The sequence below is a fragment of the Anthonomus grandis genome, chromosome 5, assembly GCF_022605725.1.
Source record: "Anthonomus grandis grandis chromosome 5, icAntGran1.3, whole genome shotgun sequence".
Lineage (NCBI taxonomy): Eukaryota > Metazoa > Arthropoda > Insecta > Coleoptera > Curculionidae > Anthonomus > Anthonomus grandis.
In genome coordinates this window covers 28,480,933-28,504,974 of record NC_065550.1, presented here as the reverse complement: position 1 = coordinate 28,504,974, position 24,042 = coordinate 28,480,933, and the positions used below count along the sequence as shown (strand labels likewise).

The following is a 24,042-nucleotide window of genomic DNA, read 5'->3' as shown; positions in this document are numbered from 1 at the left end:
CAGGTATTCCAGAAATCACTCCTCCCGTATCGCACTCCGGAGATGAATCGATGTATTTGAATGCCAAGGTTTTGGTGCCTATAGTGTCATCTTTGAGCATCTCTGGGGCTATTTTTGCGGCACTGGTTTATAGAAGAAGTAAGTTTTTGAGAGTTTTTTTTATAAATGTTGAGTAGAAGCGTGAGTCTGGATTAAGAATTTTGATTGAAGCATTTTTTGCTAATTTTCTTTTTATTGTTCTTGGCAATATTTACATGAAATGATTGAAATATTCTTAAAGGGATTATAGTCAAAGAAAGAGCACTACTTACACAATAAATAGTTCAATATCGGAAAGATTCTTGTACCTTAAAATTTTCTGAGTTAGGGTGAATTTGGTCAACCAATGTCCAAGAGCCATTCAATTTGAGGTTTGTGAAACACATATTGGCAACATCAAAATTTTTGTTAATTAGACATTTATAGGCGTAGCACAGGAGCCGCTTTAAATATTTTAAAATTTTTTACATAAGTATAGAGAAATTCGCGATGATAGATTTGAAGGTAAAAACGTGATTCTGAGTGAAGGATTTGGGTAATTAAGGCAGCTTTGGTTGAGGTATTTCTTATTTCCAACTTTGTTAGAAAATTTTTATTATAAGACATTGCAATTATTTTAGGAGAAAATTAGCCTGAATGATGACCCAAATAGGTGTTAAAAAAATAAATAGCACTAAAAATGGGAATGTACTTGTAAAACGTAATACAAACGAAGAAATAAATTATCCTGTCTTAAAACAAAATAAGGGTATGAAATTGGTGTTTACATACCAAAAATATAAAATCTTGCATTAAAATAATAGGCTATACAGGACGACATTGAAACCAAAATTAGACAAACAGAATAGAGAGACGAATTTAAAGTAACTTATATTAAAAAGAATGAAGAAAGAAAATACACGCTGCTTGATATGCTATTTAGTGTAGTAAGTGTAGAGACCAATATCTTTAATCTATAACATCTTAATATTAGAAGAATAAAGAAAAACTTTGACAACATAATTATTTTATTAAACAAATTTAAATTGGGTTTGAATACTATAAATGTATTAAGTAAAGCTTTTTAGACATGTTCTTGTGATAAGTAAAAAAAATAGGGCTACCACATGGAATAGTACCTAAACCTATTTTGTTTTTAATAGTAAAGATTGCAATCAGACAAATCAATATGCTGTAGAGCAGCGTTAATCAAAGTGTGCTCCGCGCAAGCTCCGGTAGGGCTCCGCCAGCAGTCATAATAAATGAATGCATGTGGACCCTATAAGAATAAAGTTACCTAAGATAAAAATAAACAGCCAAAATGAAACGCCTACTTATAGGTGTTACTGGTACATATACGAAAATTTAATATATGTAATATTAAGTAAATGTCCGACCTATTACATCGAAATGTTACAGCGTTACTCGTACGCCACCATTCGCCCCCGGACTATAAGCAATCGAATTACCTCGGTTCGTCGCGCTGTTTCTCGTGCTCGTGCGTCGACGCGTACTTCGGAGAAAATCGTCTGACTCTCCGAAGTTTCTGAGGAATTTCTGAGGTTGCTGGTATAATATAAAGGAGGATTGTTTGGCGCGGAAAATTTATTAATCAAGCAACGTACCGCAAAATTTACTCACACCGCGCTCAGTATTTTATGTTCGCTTGTCTTGTTGTTGTTCGTAGTGGTTGTAAAATCTTGTATTTCGTGCGTCAAGAGATACTATATATTTGTCATAAAATTGACTAAATCAAATTAGTGTTAAAGAAGAATGGAGCGCTGGCTTAAAGGTGTTGCAAAAATGTGGTTCGCTTGGATGATGCGTCAAATTCAAATCAAGCTGATATGACGGCGTCAAGTTCTAGTTTTATGGTTTCAAGTTCAAGTAGTAAAACATCTAATGACACACTGAAGGTGAAAAAACGAAAGTATGACTAATCATACATTAATCTCGGATTTGTTGATTCCAACTTTGTATGTTGTGCAGCAAACTGCTTCCTAATAGTTCGATGGTACCTGCTAAGATGCGCCGACATTTAGAAACTGTACATCCCGACTTCAAAAACAAAAGTAAAGAATTTTTTCTACGTAAAAAAAGGAACAATTATTAAGAAACCAAAAAACTATGACGCATGCGACTCAGACTGTGAATGAAAAGGCCACGGAGGCATCGTATTTGGTTAGTTACCGCATTGCCCAAGCAGGAGAAGCGCACACTATCGCTAAAAACCTAATAAAACCATGTGTGGTAGACATAACAAAATTTATGCTCGACGAAAAATCTGTGAAGCAACTTTCTACAGTGCCGCTTTCGAACGATACAGTTACGCGCCGAATTGGGGATACTTAGGGATACTTAGGGGATACTTAGGATACTCAACACTTAGTATTTCAAAGATGTGGAGACTATACTGTCAAAAAATGAACGAAATACCAACCCTCCTTGTTAAAAAAAAGTTATTTTGCAATGATATTTAATAACAATTACAACATTGGCTTTGCTTCACCCCGCACCAATGTGTGTTCCGTGTCTCCAATTAACAGAAAAAATACAAAATGAGAAAGACGAAAATAAAAAAAATAAACTAATGACGGAAAAACATGTACATAAATTACGCGCCAAGGCTTTCTTTGACCATTTAAAAGAAGAAAAACCTGAACTAATTACAATATCATTTGATTGCCAGAAGAATGAGGTCCTACCAAAGATTCCTGACCAATCAGTTTATTATAGCCGCCAGCTTTATATTTACAATTTTACCATTGTTAGTGGCAGTTCACACTCACCCCTCACTAAAAATAATGTGACGATTTATGCTTGGACTGAAGACGAATACCATAAGGGATCAAATGAAATAGCAAGTGCTGTATTTTACAAACTTTCTCAACTAGACCTTAGGAATAAAAATAAAGTAAGACTTGTTGCTGACGGATGTGCAGGTCAGAATAAAAACTCTACTTTAATTACAATGTGTATCATGTGGCTTAGTCAGAAGGCTCCTCAGTCAGTCTCAAAATTAGAAATTATCTTTCCAGTTGTTGGGCATTCTTTTCTCCCTGCAGATCGTGTGTTCGCTCGAATTGAAAAACATATAAAAAAAGAAGAAGTCTTAGTCTCCGTAGAACAGTACATAAATATTTTTGCTGATCACGGTAAAGTTTATCGATTTGGATCTGACTTAGAAGTGCACAATTGGAAGCTTGTAAGCAAACAGTAAAACCTACTGGACAATGGCACTTCTCATTTAATGCGTGCAAGAGGTACATATTGAATCGCACTAGTTCTGGACAGGTTACGATTCGAGGAGAGCAGTCCAATAAATCAGATCTGGGTGTTTTCAAATTAGTCTTTAAAAAGGGCAAGCCACCAACCGACATAAAACCAGTATTAGTTCAAAAGGCTATGCAGCTAAATCCTAAAAAGCTAAAGGATGTCCAAACACTCCACACCAAACATTATGGAGATAAATGGAAAAAAACCGAATGAATTGAAATACTATAAGAATATTCTTGAAAAATACGAATTGGAAAATCTGGAAAACATAGAAATTCCAGAAAATAAAGAGAATTTGTGTGAAAACATGCCTTATTTAAGTGATTTGTTAGTTTAAACTATTTTTTAAATAATGTCGGTATAAGTATCTATGTTTGTTAAATTTTTCCGTAATAAAATACGTATTTCAAAAACAAAAGTTTTTTTTTTTACAAAATACGACAAATCCACTATGGTCAGTTTCAAAATCCGACAAATGGGTTTGTTAGTTTCAAAACCCGACAAAAAAAATTAATTTTAAATAACTTTACACTAAGATGTTTTTCCAGGTTGAATTGTTCAAAATTAGATGCTCGATGACTTGCTCTATGTATATAAAGAAACTTAAAAAGATATTGAGCTTTTAACTTCCCTTATCATTGTTCTCATTTCCCAAAATTTTCTAAAAGTGGATTTGTCGGATTTTGCTTTTACAGGATTCAAATTTGTTATTAGACATAAAGGCTGTGAAATATATTTGGAAATTTTTTTAGTCTCTGATTGAACATGGTCATGCCCTGGTGCTTTATAATTTTTTAGTTATTATATTTTGGTGTATTGTTTTTTCAACTTCTTGCTGATCGGTCAAAAACAGAAACATAGACTCTTCCACAAATGTATCCTCAACTAAACTCTCTTGACAATTAAACTTTGAGGCTAATGTTGGTCCTATGTTACTAAAGAAGTCATTAAAATATTCTGACAGTGCCTTATTCTCCTTATTCTCAGAAATAATATCGCCATTCTCGCTTTTTAAACTTGTTATCTGCCTTTGCTCGGTGTTCTTTCTGCGACACAAACGATCAACATTTTTCCATAGGATCTTACTATTATTTTTACTTTTATTTATTTATGAAGATATATATTCTTTTTTGGTTTTTTTTATGTCGCGATTAACCAAATTATTGCACCTTTTGTAGAATAATAAATAAATAAATTGTCAGTATTCTAGGAATATTCAAGTTGCTGACATATATGATTCTCTGAATGGCCCTGTTTTAGAACATCCATGGAATATTTGTCATGTGCCATCAAGGTTTTACTAGATATTATTAATTTAAAAAAACAATTAAAAGCTTCCTAAGACATAAGTACACCGCTTATTTTTGTAGAACGTCTCCAAGACATAAACTCCACCCAGAGCACCTCAATAGGAGAATCGCCCTCGATGGCCCAAATGCAAAACAAACAAAACCGAGACCAGCAGTACCTCGCGGTGAGGGTGGGTCGCGGGCAACAACCCCTCGACGTTGAAGATCCCTATAAGGCCGAAACGTCCGAGTACATCGAGGACATTTGTCCTTACGCCACTTTTCAACTATCCAAGCCGGCGTACAGCGAGAGCTCTTATAGCGGCAACGTGTACAGTGGACCGTACCATTCGGTACGCGGTTCGTTTGTTTATCATGACGTAAAACCACCACCTATCGATAAGTTTAAGTTAGGACATGTAAGTTTTTTCCTGATTTTGTCTTGTGGTTTTGTTTGGTTTTAGCGCACCACATCTTTAAGTTAACATAAAAACGTTATTTATGGCTTTAAAAAGCTCTTTTTTGTCCTTTTCTGTTGCATGTTATCACCTATGTTCTATTCTCAATATGAAACCATATAAATTTGTCAGTTAGCTATCTATTTTATTGGATATTACGTCGTCCAATTATCAATTATTTTATGTAAATTGTAGTTGTATATTGAAAATGTTGCTGAGGAGAGTTTTTGTTTCAGAACAAAGAACCTGAGTACACCAAAGTGAGAAGAAAAGGTGGTAGACTAAGAGATCCTCATTCAGAAAGTCAAGGTAGGTACTACAATCATTTAAGCTTTAAAGAAAAAAAAACGCTTTTTTAACGTAGTTAAGCTTATAACTAATAAAGTTATCATACTCGACACCGAACGAACTCTCGGAGACCATTTAAAAGAAAAAAAAACACACAAAATTTCGATAATATTAAGGACTATATAACACAAGTCAAGTCCTTAAATATCCCAATCGGCTTCGTTCTATCCCCCCCTCCGAATTTCAGAGTCTGATAACCTGGGCAGCACCGACTCAGAGGTGAAGAAGATACTAACTCTCCACCTGCCTATTTCAGAGTACGACACCCTCGGATCGGACTCAGACGGTGATGGGGGCGGTAGGGCAACCAGTCAAGAGCTTATGTCTTTCGGACATCGTATGAGAGGTAAGTGCTTTAAATGATCGAGGTAATAAGAAGTGATTAGCAACAATTGGGATACTTTAGTAAGTTGTAAAGATTTAGCCATATGAAACTGCTTTATCTGAGACACTTCATAGCCTAAAAAAATACCGATTCAAATCATAAAAACTGTGGCTAATTTCATCCAAAAATGGTAAAATAAGAAAATTAGAAGTCCCAAATAATAAGCAAGAAAGAACCCTTAATACTAAGCCACCTATTCCCTTTAGTCACATTTTTCAAGCAAATTTAAATAAGATCAAAATAAATAAGACACAGTAAAACACAGGTTAACGGTATAAAATATGAGATTCTGCCTATTAAACGGATAGCTTTTGGATAAGGAGCCTCTATGTTCATATATGGAAAGCCTGGAATATATCTACCAGAAAAACGTTATCATATTTAATCCTATTATGAATACGAATAACCGTATTTTAGATATTGTTGTAAGTAACATTGCTACTAAAGTAGCTGAAAGCTTATTTAGTTTTGTTAACATTCAAACACAATATCCTCCACTTAGTGTGCAATTAAACATGAGAACTTCAAAAATAAAAGCATTAGTCCTGATGTGGATTCTCAGTCAAACAACTGTAGGAAGGCTGATTACGATGTTATGTACCAATTATTACAAAACGCTTTTTGGAACTTCTTCGAGTCTTGTAATGATGTCAACATGGCAGTAACCTATTTTTCTAATAAAATGTACTCAATTTTTGATATGATCTGTGCTTGATGATATATTTAGGGCCTGCGATGAAGATTACATAAATATTTTGATACTTCTACACTTCTCCAAGGCCTTTGATACTTTGGATCACCGTCTCCTATTAGCTAAGCTAAAATATTATGGGTTCGATGCGGACTCTGTTCAATTAATTCATTCATTTCTAAGCAAACGGTCGCAAAAGGTGGTCTAAAACAATATTACGTCGAATTCGTTGGATATTCTGTCGAGTGTGCCACAAGGAGCTATTTTGTCACCCTTTCTCTTTATTATTTACACCATTGATATAATTCTCGCACCTAAATACTGTAAAACACAAGCATACGCGGATAACACAAAAATCTATGTCTCTTTTGATTATAACAAATCGCAAGAAATGGCCGATAAAATAAACACTGATCTTCAGGTAATTAAAGAATTGTCTGCTGAACATAACCTAAATTTAAATTCTGACAAAACTAAGCTAATATGTATTGGCAGCAAAATCAAAAAAAAACTCTATTAAGAAGAACTTAAAATTAAAAATAAATGATGCTATATTAAAATTTGTATCCAGCGCAAAAAATCTTGGCTTAACTATCGACGAAGATCTCAGATTTAGTGCGCACGTTCACAATATAACAAGAAAAAGCTTTTGTGCACTGAAATGATTATATAATAATCGACACATTCTTAACTACTTGTTGAAAAAAAGTTTATGCGACACATTAGTAATCTCACATTTTAACTATGGTGACTTTATATACGGTTCATGTCTTACAGCTCTCGATAAACAGAAAATACAAAGGGTACAAAACGCATGCTGTCGATTGATATATGGAATCAGGAAGCATGACCATATTACTCATAAAATTGTAGAATCTAACTGGCTAAATATGGAAAGCCGTAGAAAACTATATCTTTCAAATTTGGTGCATAAGCTTCTCAATACCACTAACACCTCGAATATTCTTAAAAATAAATTTCTGGCAAGGACAAGCATGCATGGACAAAATATTAGAAACAAAAACAAATTCTCCATCGCGTTACATAAAACATCTATGTATAAAAGATCCTTTTCATATAATGCAATCACCCTATATAATTCCATACCTGATAATCTAAAAATATTTAATATTAATAAATTTAAATATAAAATGTTTGTTTCTGTTTAATCAACAAACTCATCATGAATAAGAAAGGATTTATTTTTCTTATTAAAGACAAAGAGACACCTAAAATGAGCATCTTGAGGTAATACTTAATAAAGAAAATGGGAAAATTACCAAGAAAAGCATATCTAACTTGTGTAATAAACAAACCTTACAATATATTTGAAGAATTTAAACAGGTATTGGCATTGTATGCTGAACTGGACTAGGTTTTGAAATTATTTCACAACTATCTACTTTTTAAAGAAAATCTCTACCTGCTACTGGATAAAGCTATTACATTACGGTTTTTCGTATCGCATAGTTTGTCGTTATGTATAATAATTCTTTAAGTAAATTTCTTCTTCTACATGGTGTGCGTACATTTAAAAAGCTATTCGCTAATAAGTTGCATAATATTGTTTTATTTTCACTTTGGAGGGATTAGGTAGGTTAAGAAGGAGTAGCCACACGGCTAGACTTCGCCTCTCTTATATCCCTATAGAAATGTATGAATAATACTCAGAACTGTAAATTATTTGTTTGTTAAATAAAGGACGTTTATTATTATTATTATATTAAAACGAAACAAAAATTGAGAGTCAAAAGTGTAAAAACCCATCAATAACATTGGAATAAAATATTAATTTATAGAAATTCGAGCAAAAAAAAAACAGGGACATCAAAACGCCACATGAAGCTTATTTTAATTAAATTTCAGTAAGATATGGCTCGAGGTCTTTCTGGAACTATGTAAACAGTAAGCACAGTGTTATGAAATACCTAATATAATGTATTTAAACGATCTTCAATATGTTAATGGAGAATCGATATCTAATGTTTTTGCTGTATATTTTGACTCTGTTTTTGTTGGTTCAATTTCTGAACATTTTAATGCATCAGGGTTTTAATGGTTTGAATTTGTGCGAGGTCAATTACAAGAATGTGTGAGATGCTGTTAAGAACTTTAGATTTAATAGGGCAGTGGGCCCGGATAAAATTCGATCAATTCCTATATTCGCGGCTAAAAATTTCTAAAAAAGATTCGCGGATCGAATCAGTACGTCGGTACATATATATTGATAAAAAGGATTCAAATAGGTATTCAATGGAATATCCTTTGTAAACGCATCGTCAAATGAACTAATAAAAAAGTAAAATTGACCTTATTACAACTATACCCAAAGTATATTGTTAAATTATATCGCTGCCGTATTGGTTCCTTTAACACAGGCCGCCTTCGCCGTCGCGTCGACGTTTCTCAGAATGTAAATATATTTTTTAGGGCAGTGTCGCTATCAACTCAAGAGTCGCTTTGCTTTTTTTAATGATTCATTTTTCCATTAGTTATTCCATTCGTTACAAAAATTGTGACCGAGTAACACGTGTCTACCACTGTCTTCCTAATGTATAATATCGACGAAAAAAATTGAAAAACGAGTTTTAACGCGAAAAAAATCTGTGCTACCGCTTAAAGTGAAAACAGAAATGCTTGATCGTTTATGCCTTGGAGAGTCGTTTGCATCGATATCACGATCGTTCAATGTCAACGAATCAACTGTACGATCGAGAAAAAAATCCGCAGATAAAGTAAGGTCGTCTGTAGCTTCAACTTCACTGTCAGCGAAAGTTGTTCGTAATCCAGCGATAGAAAAACTGGAAGTGGTACTGTCATTATGGATTGAAGACCGCAACCGAAAAAGGGTGCCTCCGAGTGGTTCAATAATCCGGGAGACGTCAAAGCGTCTTTACGCCCATTTTAAAGAATCTGGTGGTAGTAGTGGTGGTGAATGTGGTACGGAAGGTTGGTTCAATAAATTTAAGGTGAGACAATCATTGCATAGCATTAAAATCGTTGGAGAAGCTGCATCTGCAGACACTGCTGCAGCAGAAGGATGTCCAGAAGAATGTGCAAATCTAGTAGCTGATGGAGAATACAAACCTGAGCAAATATTTAATACAGACGAAACTGCACTGTTTTGGAAGAAAATGTCAAACAAAACATTTATTTCTAAAAGCGAAAAGTCTGCCCCTGGATTTAAGGCAGCAAAGGATAGAGTTACACTGCTGCTATGTTCTAATGCATCTAGTGATTGTCTCATTAAACCACTGAACGTTAAATCCTCGTGCTTTAAAAAATCAAAACAAGGACGACCTGCCAGTATTTTGGCGTGCTAATAAGAAAACATGGGTTACAAGCGCTATTTTTTTGTCTGATTTCGGAATTGTCTTGTTTCTGACGTTGAAACTTATTTTAAAAAAAAATAAGACTTTAAAGCAGTTCTAGTTTTGGACAAGGCACCAGGTCATCCTCGCGAACTTGACGACGGCTCAATATGACGGCTTTGCTTCAACCGATGGATCAAGGAATAATCCAGGCCTTTAAGCTCCATTACATTAGACGAACCTTCAAAATCATATTGGATAATATGGAATGTGATCCTAATATGTTATGGAATGCTGGAAGAAATTTGACGTAGCAAAAGGCATTGTAAACATAAAAGAATCATTAGAAGAACTAAAGCCATACACATTGAAATCATGCTGGAAAAAATTGTGGTCTGCTCTGACTGTAGAACATGAACATGTGCAAATTCAAACTTTGACTGCAAACATAGCCGAAATTGCGAATGAAATAGGACGAGATGGGTTCACAACAGATAGAATCAAGGGACATTCAGACGTTGCTTAAATCGCAAGATGAACATTTGGCTGAAACGGACTTGGAGGAAATGTTAAGTTCATAGCCTATTGAAGAAGAGGCTTCAACAAGCACTGGAAACGTGACATTTAATTTAAAAAATCTTAGCGAAGGTTTAAGAATCGCAAATGAACTTTGTGATTTTTTTATGAAGTCTTATTTTTAAGAGGCAAATTGCTAATACTGCTGATATCAGTATGAATTGAAGATTTTAAAAAATGCCAAGCAAGAAAAAATTACAAAATTCTTTAAGCCATTGCCTAAGCCTGAAGGTAATAATTAATCAATATGGTCAAAAACTTCAATTAAATTCATTTTTTATATGTATATGTACGTATGTACTTATTTGTTATTTTGTCACCTAGGAAAGTATACCCTATAATCCCATATAAATTACAATTCACGGTTTCTTTATTTGCGGCATATTTACAGAACATATAAAGAGCTTTTACTGTATTTTAAAGGGCATGATAGGTTTTTTAGCTGAATCTTTATAGAATTTTATTAAATCTGTCTTGAAAAACCAACACATTCCCACAACCATGGAGAGAAGCTAAAATATGTCCAGTGTTTAAGACAAGTAATAAGGCAGATATTATGAATTATAGGAATTTTCAGTCTATATTGAGTAACTCTGTATATTTCTCTGTGCAGCAAAAGATATATATAAAAGTAAAAAATCTACATCTATCTCTGTGATATTACACAATATATTGCCGAAACTCTTGACAAGTGGCAAGTTAATGTAATGTATACAGACTTTGCTATATTGATGTAATATTGACAGAGTGTCACACAGCACAAAGCTCTTCTTCAAAAAACTCACGAAAATATTACCAAATTCTTTGCATACTTGAAGATGAGACCACAATGGGTTATCGTAAGAGGCCATGATTCAAAATCCAACCTTAAGCCAATACTTTTTCTTTTGTTCATCAATGATCTTGTTAAGGAGGTAAATGGTTTCAACACATTATTGTTTGCTGATGATCTCAAACTTTATTCTGAAGCCTATAGTATCTCTGACTGTCAACAAAATATTCAACAAAACTTACAAAAGAAATATACCTGGTCTATGAAAAACAAATTACATTTTAATACTGATAAATGTTTTGTACTTTTGTTGGAGAGGCAGTATTGGCAAGGTTTGCTGAAATTCGCGATCTTGGTGTTACTTTTGACCACAGCTCCATATGACATATGGAGCTCTTGTTATGAAACCCATAAGTATTCTATAGGGAAGATTCAGAACAATTTTTTAAGATATTTATATTATAAGCAACCAGGTTTATATGAAATGCACATACTTTGGTTAGAGATAATGATTTTGCACAACCTTCAAGGCTCATAAAGAAGGAGAAATATTCTTGCAATATTATTTTTATATAAACTCTCAAATAATTTTATAAATGCTCCGGATTTTCTTTGCCAAATTAACTTGTATGCACCCTGGTATATAACACGTAATCCTATGACTTTTTATAGTACCAATTATTATAAAAATTAACCACTATATTGTTATGTGCAAATTATATAATCACATTCCATCTTATTATGATTTGTGGAGTCAATAGCCAGGACGATACTCTCTAAGATTTGAGCAATTATAATAATAGGTCCAGCAGATGTAAATAAAAGAGCCTTAAATAAAGCATTAATTATTAAATGACAAATAGCTAATTTAGTTCTACCTACACATAATATAATAATCTGATGATATTTTCCAGGTGGGGCGGAGGGTTCCTCGACCTCTTCGGACTCGCCGCCCTCAGGCAGTGTGGGCCGAAAACCGTACAACGCGAGAAAGGGCAAGGGAAAGGGCGGCAACAAGGGACTGAGACACGTAAGGTCCTCTAGCGGTTACTCTAGTCACAACGATGAAACTACCTTTAGTATATCGCATGCGCCGAGTTTTAATGAACGGATACATCCGCCTACAAGGTAAGCTGCTATTAATGGTATACGCACAAATTGCTCTAATCTAATATAATATTCGTCATCCATGCGGTTTTTCTGAGACCGCACTGTCGAGGTCACTGAGGTTGATTCGCGTTTTTGCGGGTCTTTCGCATCTGGGTTAGGGTTAGAATTCATATACGATATGGCAAATGGGTTTGTTGGTAAGTTTGAAATATTTTGGGAAAAAGAATCTACTCTATTTTTCGGATAAGGAATGTATATTTTTTAGAAAATTGTGTTTTTTTTGGAATACTTTTGGGCAAAAAAGAAGACCAGTTTGAGGATTAGGAGATGTTTCTGAAAAAATGTGAATTTTTTAGACAATTATTGGTATTTACTAATTATACAGAAATACCTACAGAAAAAAAAAATATATTTTTTCATTGATGTCTTCCATAAAATTTGCTGCAGTGAGTACATGTATGCCAAAACGAAAAAATCTTCCAAAATTTGAAGATTTTGTCGCTAAACAAAACATGAAGAAAGGCGATTCTTGCTCTTTATTTAGCAACGTAGGTGTTGCTGCATACTTATGGAAAGATTCAAAAGAAGTAATTGTTCTCTCAAACTGCCACAGTTCTGAGATGGAATCTGTAGAACGGCGACAGAAAGATGGAACTAAGGCTACAGTGCCGTGCCCCAAAGCAATCAAAGATTATAACTCCTATATGGGAGGAGTGGATCTCTCAGATCAACTCTCCGGCCTTTATGATATAGACCGGAAGTCACAGAAATGGTGGAGAAAGGTGTTCTATAAACTTTTTCTTACTTCAGCCACAAATGCGTGGATACTTTTCAAAGAAGCTCACAATCGTGGTGTTTCATTTATAGTTTTTTTAGTTAACTTAGCTGAATCGCTTATTAATTTGGGAAGAGAAAATTCAGGCATGGTAAGGAAACGTTGTACTGGCAGACCTTCAAGTTCGTCAAGAAATATGGTAAATGTTGGCGATCATTTACCTATTCAGGGAACCACTCGACGTAGATGCCATTCGTGCTCGTCAAAAAAAAATCGAAAAACGTACAAAAACTATGTGTTCAGGTTGCAAAGTTCGGTTATGCGCGGACTGTTTTTCGATATACCATAAATAGTTTGCGCGTTTATGGTTTCTATAATTAAATTTTATGTATTATGTTTATCTGGTGGTACACATTTGTCCCGATGTTCACTTAGTTTTCATTACTAGTGGGACACCCGTGTCCCAGGTTGTATTTCTTTTATACGCTTATATAAATAGATAAAAAGCAATTTTTTGTTTTATTTCTAAGCTACCTTATCCTATAACAAGATTTTTTATTTAAAAAAATTAAAATTTAAAACTCGTATTTTAAATGCATCAGCTCATGTGGGACATATATATCCCATTAGTAAAATCAAAACCATTTTTTAAAAAATAAAGTCGTTGCGAAAGGGTTAATGGCATTGTAACTGTAGTGATTGGCACGCCAACAGTTTTTACTTGGCCGATTGTAATAATCGGGTGTTCGTTCGGGGCGCGTTGGAGCGCGGATTGAAGGCATTGAGACCTACTATATGGCGTTCTCGGTTGAAAATATACTGTTTTATTATTCTGTTAGGTTTTAATTTTATTTTACTTAGAAAAATATTAAATAATTTCAAAAATAGTTAATCTGTATGAAAATGTTGGGGGTTCTGCAGCTCTTATGCACTTCTTGCCCCTGTCTGAGATCATCCGGGACAAATTTGTAATACCTACAGAAAAAAGCTGATCACATTCAATAAAGAAGGATATTATAAAAATCAAGTTATTGAGCACGAATATGGCACTACAAAATTGTATAAATAAATGAATGTGGCCAAAATGAGAAGAAATCACAAGTATAACAAATTAAAAATCAAAATATTATCTATATTGACTAATAACAAAGAGATTGTTGATTTTACAACTACACACTTCCTTTATATTGGTAATAAAATTTCTAATGCAATTAATGTTCCAGTTACGCCAACAGCTTCAAAACTTCATATTGATCAAATCTGTTCTAAAATTATAAAGCTCTTACACTTAAAACTTTAAGATCCATTTACACATATAACTATTCAAATTTTTAAAACAGGCATTATACTATCATACTTTAAAACTTCTGGGACTGGAGATAAAGTTTTTGAAAAATATCGTAAATCTCGACTTATCATTAGCTTTCTCGAAGATAAGGGTACATCAGTTGGCGAATATTGTTACTGTTTAAGTAAACCAGGGCGAAAAAACTATATTATTTTAGGTATTTTTGGACTTGCAAAAAGCTTTTGATACCGTATCTTATGCCCACCTCATTAAAGGGCTGGAAAGTAATGGTGTTCGAAGCCAAATTTTAAATATTTTTCAATATTATCTTACAAATCTTACTCCAGTTGTTAAAATAAATAATATATTAAACTCTCCCAAAATACTTAAACATAGTATCCCTCAATGTACCGTTCTCGGGCCAATGTCATTTATTCTATACATAACTATACTTTGTAATCTAATGTGCTGACGACACTGTAACCATTTTTTCAAGTAAAACATGAGCAGAGGTGAGAAATAAGCTTAAAAAATAGCAGATGTTTAATTTACGAGTTTTATTTCCTTAAGTCAATTTTAAGAAAAAAAATGATTATGGTATATACTGCCGTCTTTATTTAAAACATCCTAACTCGCAAATCGATAAAGCTGAGCAAATTGAGATTTTATGGAAACTAATATGCAGTCCTCATATTTTGAAATAATTATCTGATTCTTTTTATACGCTTAGAAATTTGTTTTTTACATTCGTAGGTAAAGTTTAGTAAAAGACTAGATTCAAAATTTGGTGAAATTTTAGAAAAAAAAGTTAGATAGGACTTTTAAACTTAGTAAAGTAATTATAATAAAAAAATATATCTGTTTTTGGACTGATATTCATTAAAGACATAGGAGTTACATTTCAAATTAACATTATAACTAAATTACTAACTAATAAAATATTAGAATATTAAAAACAGTATGAAAGTAAATCTAGAAATTAAATTTTGTTTTTTTTGTAATTTTACACCTCTACATCGTGTTCGGTAAGAAGGTTTTGGTAACCCATCTTTATAATATTTAGTACTTAAAAAGTTCAAGAGCTTAAATTCTTCCGAAAAGGCATTTTTGTAGTACAACACATTTTCTCCCCTTTTAAAATGCAAATGTACCATATTCTGTAAGTAAGGTTCGGCCTTTTCAATGATTGTTCTACCTGGTGATGGAACGAGTCCGCGGACATAAAAATGAGACCAGATTGAAAGTATTTTATTTCCAAATTCTCCAGTTCAGTCCCGGTAGAGTTTACAACGTAAACAAAAAAACAAAATAAGGCCCAATTTTTGTTTTGAGTTGCACAGTTGTCAAGCCAGATCGTAATATTACCCATGTCTCTGTTTATTTAAAAAATTAGTTTATTTAAATTCTCTTTTTTTAAAAAAAAATTAAAAAAAGTGGAAATTAAATCTTCCTTATTTCGACCCGCAACTCCTTCGTGTCATATTATTACCACCGGCTTTTCGAAGATGCCCCTACTAGCACAAATGAATATTCTGCAAACGGAATGCTGCTTAGGACATTTTAACTTAGAAAAAGATAGATACGACATTTTAATTTGGGATAATCGTCTTTGCTACACATAGGACAATATATTTAGGTGAATTTAAGGCATAAAAAATGTAGTTAGGACTTTCTAATGTAGCCAAGGAGATAGATACCATTTGATAGGTTAATAAAATGGAATAAGCCCAAAAAACGAGAATTTTGTAGTTAGGACGTTTTAACTAAGGAGGGCAGTATAAGTCTCTTATAGCACCCTTACTTAAGTACAAAATCTTGGTGTGGGGGTGGAATGTATAATGCAAACGTGGAACAAGAGTAATACAAAATAGAAAAACATTCTAAGAAAATTTAAATTGTGTCGCCTACTACATATTATATACCGGAGAAATATCAGCTTGAAATTATATACATTTATACAGCAAAATTAGTTGCAATAAAATATCACATAATTATTCTGCAAGAAATAAATCAAACCAACTATATAACAGCATATTCTGTAAAAATAATATGGAACAACATTTTGAATGAAACTTTATAATTAATTGGTTACCGCAGAGTAATGGACGCCTAGAGAATGTAGGTAAATATTGAAATATATCAAAAACATATCAATTATATAATACTCTTAAATATTTAGCAGATTTTCTTTTTTTTTTATTTATAACTTTGGGAGTATTTATTTATAGTTTTAGGAGTAACTAAAGCATTTTTGGATATAATGTATAGAGCTTATTATTTAATTACACTTTATTATAGTTTTGCAGTACATACAGGTGCTGTAAGTACATATTGCGTAACTGGACGGCAATATTTGTTTCTTACCTTTTATTTAAATACTATGTAACTTGCTATACACGTTCGGCGGTTGAAAAATTTCGAATATGATTTTTGATTAATGATTAAGAATGAGACGGAGTAGAGCGAGAATAAACTTGGCTCCACCCTGGGCGGCTGTCGCGTCGTCGTTGCGCTTATCAGTCCGGTTAAAGTTCGGTTGCAATTCCTCGCATACCTATGTACGTGATACAGTAATAAAAAAAAATGGTTTTCACTGTTGATCAAAAGATTAATATCATTAAATGGTATTTGTCATACGAATAGTGCAGAAGAAGTTGTCGCCCGTTTTATATTTGCATATCCTGATCAGCAAGTCCCTACTACTAAAACAATTTATGATATCTGGCATAAGTTTGACCAGTCGGGATGTGTAAATCGGTGTGCAAAATGTTCTAGTGGCGATCAGGAACCTCCTCGAACACCTGACGCTAGGATTGAAAAGGAGGTCAAGGTGTGTGCTTTTGTGGAAGTAAGTGAACCTTGTTCTAGCTCCCAAATTTCTGAAGAACTTGATATTCCAAGTCGTACAGTGCGTGATATTTTGAAAAGAAATAAGTACAAAGCCTATAAAATTAAAAACACTCAATAAATTTTTCCAGAAGATCAAATAAAACGCTTGGAGTTAAGGTAGTGTGTAAAACCTTAAGAGAAAAAATTTATCAAAATGACGACTTCACAAGTAATATTTTATTTACAGACGAGTCATCTTTTTCTCTTCTAGGTCGACATAATTCTTCAGTCGTGAGATATTGGTCTCGGGAAAATCTACATTTGAGTGTACCATTACGAACTCAATACCCGCAAAAGATAAATGTTTGGGCTGGTATTTTAGCCAATCACATTGTAGGACCTTTTTTTTATTGATGGTACCTTAAACTCTGAGAGATATTTACTTTTATTGCAACAAAATATTATACCCGCTGTACGAAACTTGGATGTTAATTTTGAGGAAATTTGGTTTCAACATGACTGATGTCCCGCTCACAACGCTAGACAAGTGACTATTTAACAAACACTTTTCCTGAACGGCTTATTTTCACAAGAGGGACCATACCATGGCCTCCGCGATCTCCAGATCTGACGCCATGCGACTACTTCTTATGGGGCTATTTGACGGAAATTCTTTACCAACACACGACGAATGAAAGAGCCGTTAATTTGGACGAATTGCGACTTAAAATTATTAATTTTTCTAGGTCCATTACACCTGAAATGTTAGCCAATGTACGTAGAAAATTTTACGACAGGTTGGGATACTGTGAAGCCCAACAAGGAGGTGTATTTGAACACCTTATTAAATAATCCATTTAATTAGAATTATTATTTTGTTTAAGAGTTATTTTACATTTTATTTTAGAATATTGTATTTAGTTTTCACCAACGGTTTTTAAGATTTGAGCATATTAAAGTTGTTTTTTTGACTTGCGTTTATGAGCACGTTAAAAAACAATATAAATTTTTATCTTTCGTGTGCGCGTAAAATTCCAATACTTGAATCGAGGCTAACCTACTCATCTCCGAGCGCTTGCTATACATCACTGCCACAGTAAACATCTTCTCAGAGAACCTGTTTACTGTGATCACTGCGAGCAAGCCGAAATTAAATTCACATTGCGAGCGGTACAGAGAATCGGCGTCGCTATCGGTGGGAGGTTACCAATGCAGTCGTTCTCCGTCTACTCTCTATCTATTAGGTCTTATACATTAAAACTCAATCCGTACGATTCAACTCGCCAAACGTGTATACATTCCGTTAATAAACAAATAAATTGATAAAATAATAAAAAATTGGGTATTTAAGGGCAATTTTTAAGAAATTTCTTTTTTAAAAAGAAATGTGTATTTTTGGTTTAAGCTTCCTTTAGTTTCCTAGGAATTGTTGATAAAATTAAATACCTTGTAGGAAACAAAATATTTAAAAAAAAAATCGGATTCTATTGTATACGTTTTAGGCATCAAAGAACATAATAAAATTTACACTAATGAAATTAATGGAGCACATGCCCTACTACTACATTAACCATTTTTTTTTTTATGTTCACATATGAAATAAAATGTAGTTTTTTCTAGATTTTCAGATGTGTCCCTAAGAGACTTCTCCGACGCCGAATACGAAAAGAGCCACAAAACCAGAGGAATGTCGAAACTAACCAGGGAAGCCTTCCAAATAAATGTATAATATAACTAAGGCATTAAGTTTCTGTTTGTTTTATCCAAAAAAAAAAAATATGTATAAGCACACATTATATTGATTTCTTCTATTTTTTAACGGAAATAAAATCAGCAGCTTCCCACAATGTAAAAAATAAAAAGAAAAATAGCAGTGCCAAAACGTTATTATAGAAATAACAAACAATAGTTGTATTAGATCATTTTTATTTAAGGGTGTACCGGGGTACATCGAAGTAAAACCCACGAAACCCTTTTTGGGTACATTCCAGTAAAGGTTTTGTGATATTTATTTTTGTTAGATGTTTATTATTGTTTTTATGAATTTTATATGGAGATATAGAGGATAATTTCTACACCAATTTTTGTACTGTGTATATTAGATATTTGTAAAAAATAAAAACGTCGACCGATCACACGATCGAGTATAAAAACCAAATTATTTAAACATTAATAATTTGGTGTATATACTCATGACCATAATAGCATATTAATGTGTCCCAATGTGTCGAAATTTCACTTTTAGAAGTAATAAGGGCAAATTTTTAAAATCACACCACTGATTCACTATTTTATCAATTCAAAGGACTGTCTTTTACGAATAATTTCGACTATCTTTTTACTGTACTCTAAAATTGTTAATTGTAAGAAAAATAAATGACATGTTAGTTAAAAAAAATTGTTTTATGTTCTCACCCTAAAACTTCCTACAAAGTAAAGTCAAACGGTTCAAAATCAGTTCTGATCCTGTTAACCAGCTCCTCTTCTTCGCTCCTCGTCAGAATACAATCCTTATATTCCACTCTATTGGGCATATTTAGTATTGGGCCCGAGGCCAGCACCTCTCTGGCGAAACTTAGAGGGAAATTCATGGATGTTTGTATTTTCGAGTATAAAACTTGTCCATCGGGAAGTTCTACCGTGAAAAATGGCGTTTTTGGTGGTATTACTTGGTCCAGGCGGTTGTGGGATTCTAAGGTTTCCAAACGGAAGCCTTGGGCTTCAGATTCTTCCTAAAAAATAAAAAGGAGTAATAAAGAATATCAATATTTAGAAATATCGCAATTTTCCTTAAGATTTTATTAGGTTTCTTTGGAAATCTGGTGATCAAAAATAAGCAACGTACGATTTTCAAATATGTGGTTTAAATGCGAGAGAGTGTTTCCTGAGACTGGTTTACCATATCAACAACCACTGGACCGATTAGGCCCTATTTATAAAAAGTTTTACTTTTGCTTTCAAACAATAAATCAATATCTATTATATGCATAAAAAAAAGTAGAGGAAAAGGTATTGCTTCTGTAAGATAAAAGATTTTTACATTTTTATTATTTATATAAAGAAATCTAGGTTACAGCAACTTTTTTATTTTGTGAATCCAGCATCTCAGAGACTGCATCTTAAAATTTGTACATTTTGTGTAATAAACACTGCGAACACTGGATGTCAGCGCGGAATCGCTGAAGAATTGAGCTGTACATTGTCCAGAATATTTTATGAAGTGCTTGAGCGAATTATACAAGCCAACGAATGGATCAGGTTACCAAGCACAGAAAATCAAATTAAAAATCCAATTACGTATAAAAAGACCTATTTTATAATAATTCTTCACTTATTTTTAAACTGCGTATAGGATATATACACATCAAAATTGTCTAAGGAACACTTAGAAAAATAGTTTTTTTCGCCTTATAAATTTTTATATATTTATATTTTCATACGGAATAGATACTACCTTTAATATTAAGATACCAACGAAGTAAAATAAATATTTGGGTACAAAAAATCATGCCAGAACAGCGTTTTTTGCTACTTGCACATTTTGTCGAAATAACGCAGATTATAATTTTTAAATTTTAACGCAATATCGCATTTTCTGTGGTTCCAATCGAACAATTGTGATTTAGTTTTTATTCCATAAAAATGGAAAGACGACATTTAACTCGAGAAGAAATGCTAAGAGCAGTCGGAATGCTTGAGACAGGAACAAGTCAAAGAGACGTTGCAAGAGCTTTGGATACATCTCCCAGTGTAATTAACCGTTTGTGGACAAGATATAGAGAGACAAATGATATTAGAGAACGGCATCAAGGCCCGTCGCGAGTTACCACACCACTGTCTAAGACCGTTTTATAACTTTGCAAGCTCAAAGAAATCCCACGGTAACAGCCTCTGTTTTGGTTCAGCAGCTCTCACGAGTGCATAACGTCGAGGTTTCAGGTCAAACTATTAGAAACCGTTTGCATGAGAGAGGACTTCATGCCAGAAGACCCCTAAGGGTTTCTCGGTTAACTTTAGGAAATCGAGGTGCAAGATAAACGTGGTGCCAAGAACATGTTAATTGGAATCAAGAAAGATGGGCCACAGTTCTTTTTACGGATGAGTCTCGATTTTCATTTTATCCTGATTCTGGTAGAATTCGTGTCTAGAGAGAGGAAGGAAATGAAAGTCGTTTGCGTCATGCCCGGGAAGTAGTAAGGCAACGGGGTGGATCACTAATGTTTTGGGGTGGCATTAGACTTGGCGGAAAAATGAACCTCATTTTTGTGGAAAATACAATGCCTGGAATAAGTTATAGGGATAATATACTACTGCCTGCAATTGTTCCATATTTACGCGAAATGGGCCCAAATTCGTTGTTGCAACAAGATAATGCCCCACCACATCGAGCACGGCTTGTACGAATCGCTATTAAGGAAAATCAAATCAATCTTCTACCCTGGCCCTCTACTTCACCGGACCTTAATCCAATTGAGCATGTTTGGGATTGGTTAAAAAGGCAACTTCTTCAACGATTTGACTTTTTTGAGAGCGCTCTGGAGCTTCGTCTTGCTATGACACATGTTTGGGAGGAGTTGCCCCAAGAATTACTTAATTAATAATTTAATTTTAAGTATGCCTAGGCGATGCCAAAATAATAGAGGTGGACCATCTGGCTACTAGTTTAATTTGTATTTGGTAAATTTTTATTTTTATAATTTTTTTTAATAAACGGTAATAAATGGAATTTTGGTCTTTATTTTTATTTGGGCCCTAAATTATGAGTAAATTATAATCTACAAAAAAAAGTTAATAATTATATTGTTATTTTATTCGAATAATGTAAAAAAATTGTAATAATTAACTTTTTTCCAATCTTCTCAAAAATATTAACATATTTGTATGTGATCCCTAGACCATTTTGATGTGTGTATATCTTAGGAGAGAAGAGCCAAAATTTCGACTTTTTGCCCGGTTTTTCGGACATATCCTTATCTCAGTTCTTTAATATCCTCGGTATCAATTTAAAATTGTGTTTTTCTATTGCAGTTTATCCAATTAGATATGAAAACTCTCATTTTAAAATAATTATTCGCTTATTCTTAAAATGCGTCCAGGATATAGGTCTTAGGAGAGCCAAAATGGCGACTATTTGCCCAGTTTTTCGGACATATCCCTGTCTTAGTTCTTTAGTATTCTCGGTATTAATTTAAAATTGTGTTTATCTTTTGCAGTTTATCCAATTAGATATGAAAACTCTCATTTTATAACAATCCTTCGCTTATTCTTAAACTGGGTCCAGGATTACATTAATATAATGCAAATAAATAAAATTGAAGAAGTACAATATTTAAATGTGTTAAATGGATTTGGGTATAGCTGTGCCATAAAAAAACCTACTAGAGCACAAAATGGCCAACAACCTTCATGCATCGTGTTAAATAGAAAAAATAAATAAATAATAATAATTAATAATTATAATTAATAACAATTTAATACTTTATCCAATACTTTAATTTTACTTTAATACTTTATCTTATTTACCTGGATTAAATGACATTTGAATGGACGGATGGGTAATAACAGGAATGAAAAAGGGAGAGTGAAGGTATGGGAAGTGAGGGTTAGAAAATGAGTACAAGGGAACCAATGGAAGGAGGGCGACTTACTATAGACTATAGAGACAGCTCAGGGGATCTGACTAGCACTAACCACTTTGGTAGAGTGGCGTGGATTTCACAAGAGTTCAATAAAATATAAGCGCCACCTGTTTTATCCCAGATGGATAAGAAAATCCCGATGACCAAGAAAACAGGAAATTACTAAAAGCACTATACCTATAAACCTGAAAGAAAATCTCACAAGGAAGAACAGACAGGGAGATTTATAAATACAATTAATTATATTGACCCTTAATATTATGTACAAGTGTTATGGTGTAATTAATAAATCAACAATAAAATAAATAATAACCCTTTACTTTGGCTATTAAATTATATGCTATTAAATTACAGCTTTAGTGTGAAAGCACCTTAAAACTCATGGACTCACACCAAAAGTCCCTTGTCTAACTTAGAAAGTTAGGTTGTCTTTCGAAAATCAAAATAAACATAAAAGAAAAGCTTTAGTTAGGTTAGTATTTAGTATAATATACTACCGTAAAGCTAATAAATGTTGATAGGACTTTGGTCTAGAGTTTATAAAAGCTAAAAAGAGTTATATAAAAAAAGTTATATAATTTATAAGAGACAAAGCAAACAATAACAACCGGCGGTTTATGGATAAATAAATATGGTACAACTTATACTATTCCTCGCATATACGTATATACTTAGTTCCCAACAAAGATTATAGCAACAAGGTGCCTCAAAAATTAAAGTAAACTATTAAATATATATGCGATAAATTACTCACATAATACTAACTATGGCAAAAATAATGTGTGTGGCCTTTGTTTTACACTTCTAAATGGTTATATTATTCTGTGATACCTGTGGTCCTTGTTCTCATCCTGTTGACGGTGTTGACGGCCGTCAACAGGGGGCTCATCTGGTATGTCTCAGGAAGGACAGTGTCTTCGGTGGTAGTTGGACAAAGTGATTCAGCCAGTACTACACTCTGTGATGGATTTCAGGATATCCAGAAGAAGCTCAAGTGTGTTTGATGGGGCTTAGACCATCAAATCCTTCACAATATCAGTGATGAGTTGAACAAATAGATGAGGAAGTCCAAGTGGTAGCCATAAGGGGACAAATAGGAAAAGAAGAAGAAAGCGAACAAAAAGAGAAGAGAAAAGGCCTGAAAACAAAACTACATGTAAGAAACTGAACTGAGGAATTTCTGAGGTGAGCAAAATTATTTTTTTATTAAAATTTCGCTTTAAAAAGTTGGATGTCTTTATAAACTTTAAATTAAAATAAAAATAAATGCGAATATT

General features: G+C 33.3%; 2 protein-coding genes across 8 annotated transcripts in view; one reads left to right on the top strand and one right to left on the bottom strand.

Annotated features, from left to right (window-relative positions):
- The window catches only part of LOC126735931 (cell adhesion molecule Dscam2), a 241,220-nt gene extending 221,696 nt beyond the window's left edge, over positions 1 to 19,524 (top strand). Inside the window, exons 29-34 of one of the 5 annotated variants that reach the window (XM_050440056.1) lie at positions 4 to 138; positions 4,665 to 4,936; positions 5,278 to 5,350; positions 5,646 to 5,735; positions 12,039 to 12,252; positions 18,747 to 19,524. In XM_050440056.1, the coding sequence (XP_050296013.1) occupies positions 4 to 138; positions 4,665 to 4,936; positions 5,278 to 5,350; positions 5,646 to 5,735; positions 12,039 to 12,252; positions 18,747 to 18,855 (893 nt within the window). In that variant the 3' untranslated portion in view covers positions 18,856 to 19,524. Of the gene's footprint in view, positions 1 to 3; positions 139 to 4,664; positions 5,003 to 5,277; positions 5,351 to 5,576; positions 5,736 to 12,038; positions 12,253 to 18,736 lie in introns of all 5 variants that reach the window. The other 4 variants (XM_050440054.1, XM_050440055.1, XM_050440053.1 and 1 more) reach the window with 4 other exon arrangements.
- Positions 1 to 24,042, bottom strand: part of LOC126735932 (CWF19-like protein 1) — a 53,863-nt gene that overhangs the window by 16,093 nt on the left and 13,728 nt on the right. For 2 of the 3 annotated variants that reach the window (XM_050440057.1, XM_050440058.1), the window contains exon 9: positions 19,542 to 19,858. In XM_050440057.1, coding sequence (XP_050296014.1) covers positions 19,553 to 19,858 — 306 coding nt within the window. In that variant the 3' untranslated portion in view covers positions 19,542 to 19,552. Of the gene's footprint in view, positions 1 to 12,006; positions 12,246 to 19,541; positions 19,859 to 24,042 lie in introns of all 3 variants that reach the window. The other variant, XR_007660552.1, reaches the window with a different exon arrangement.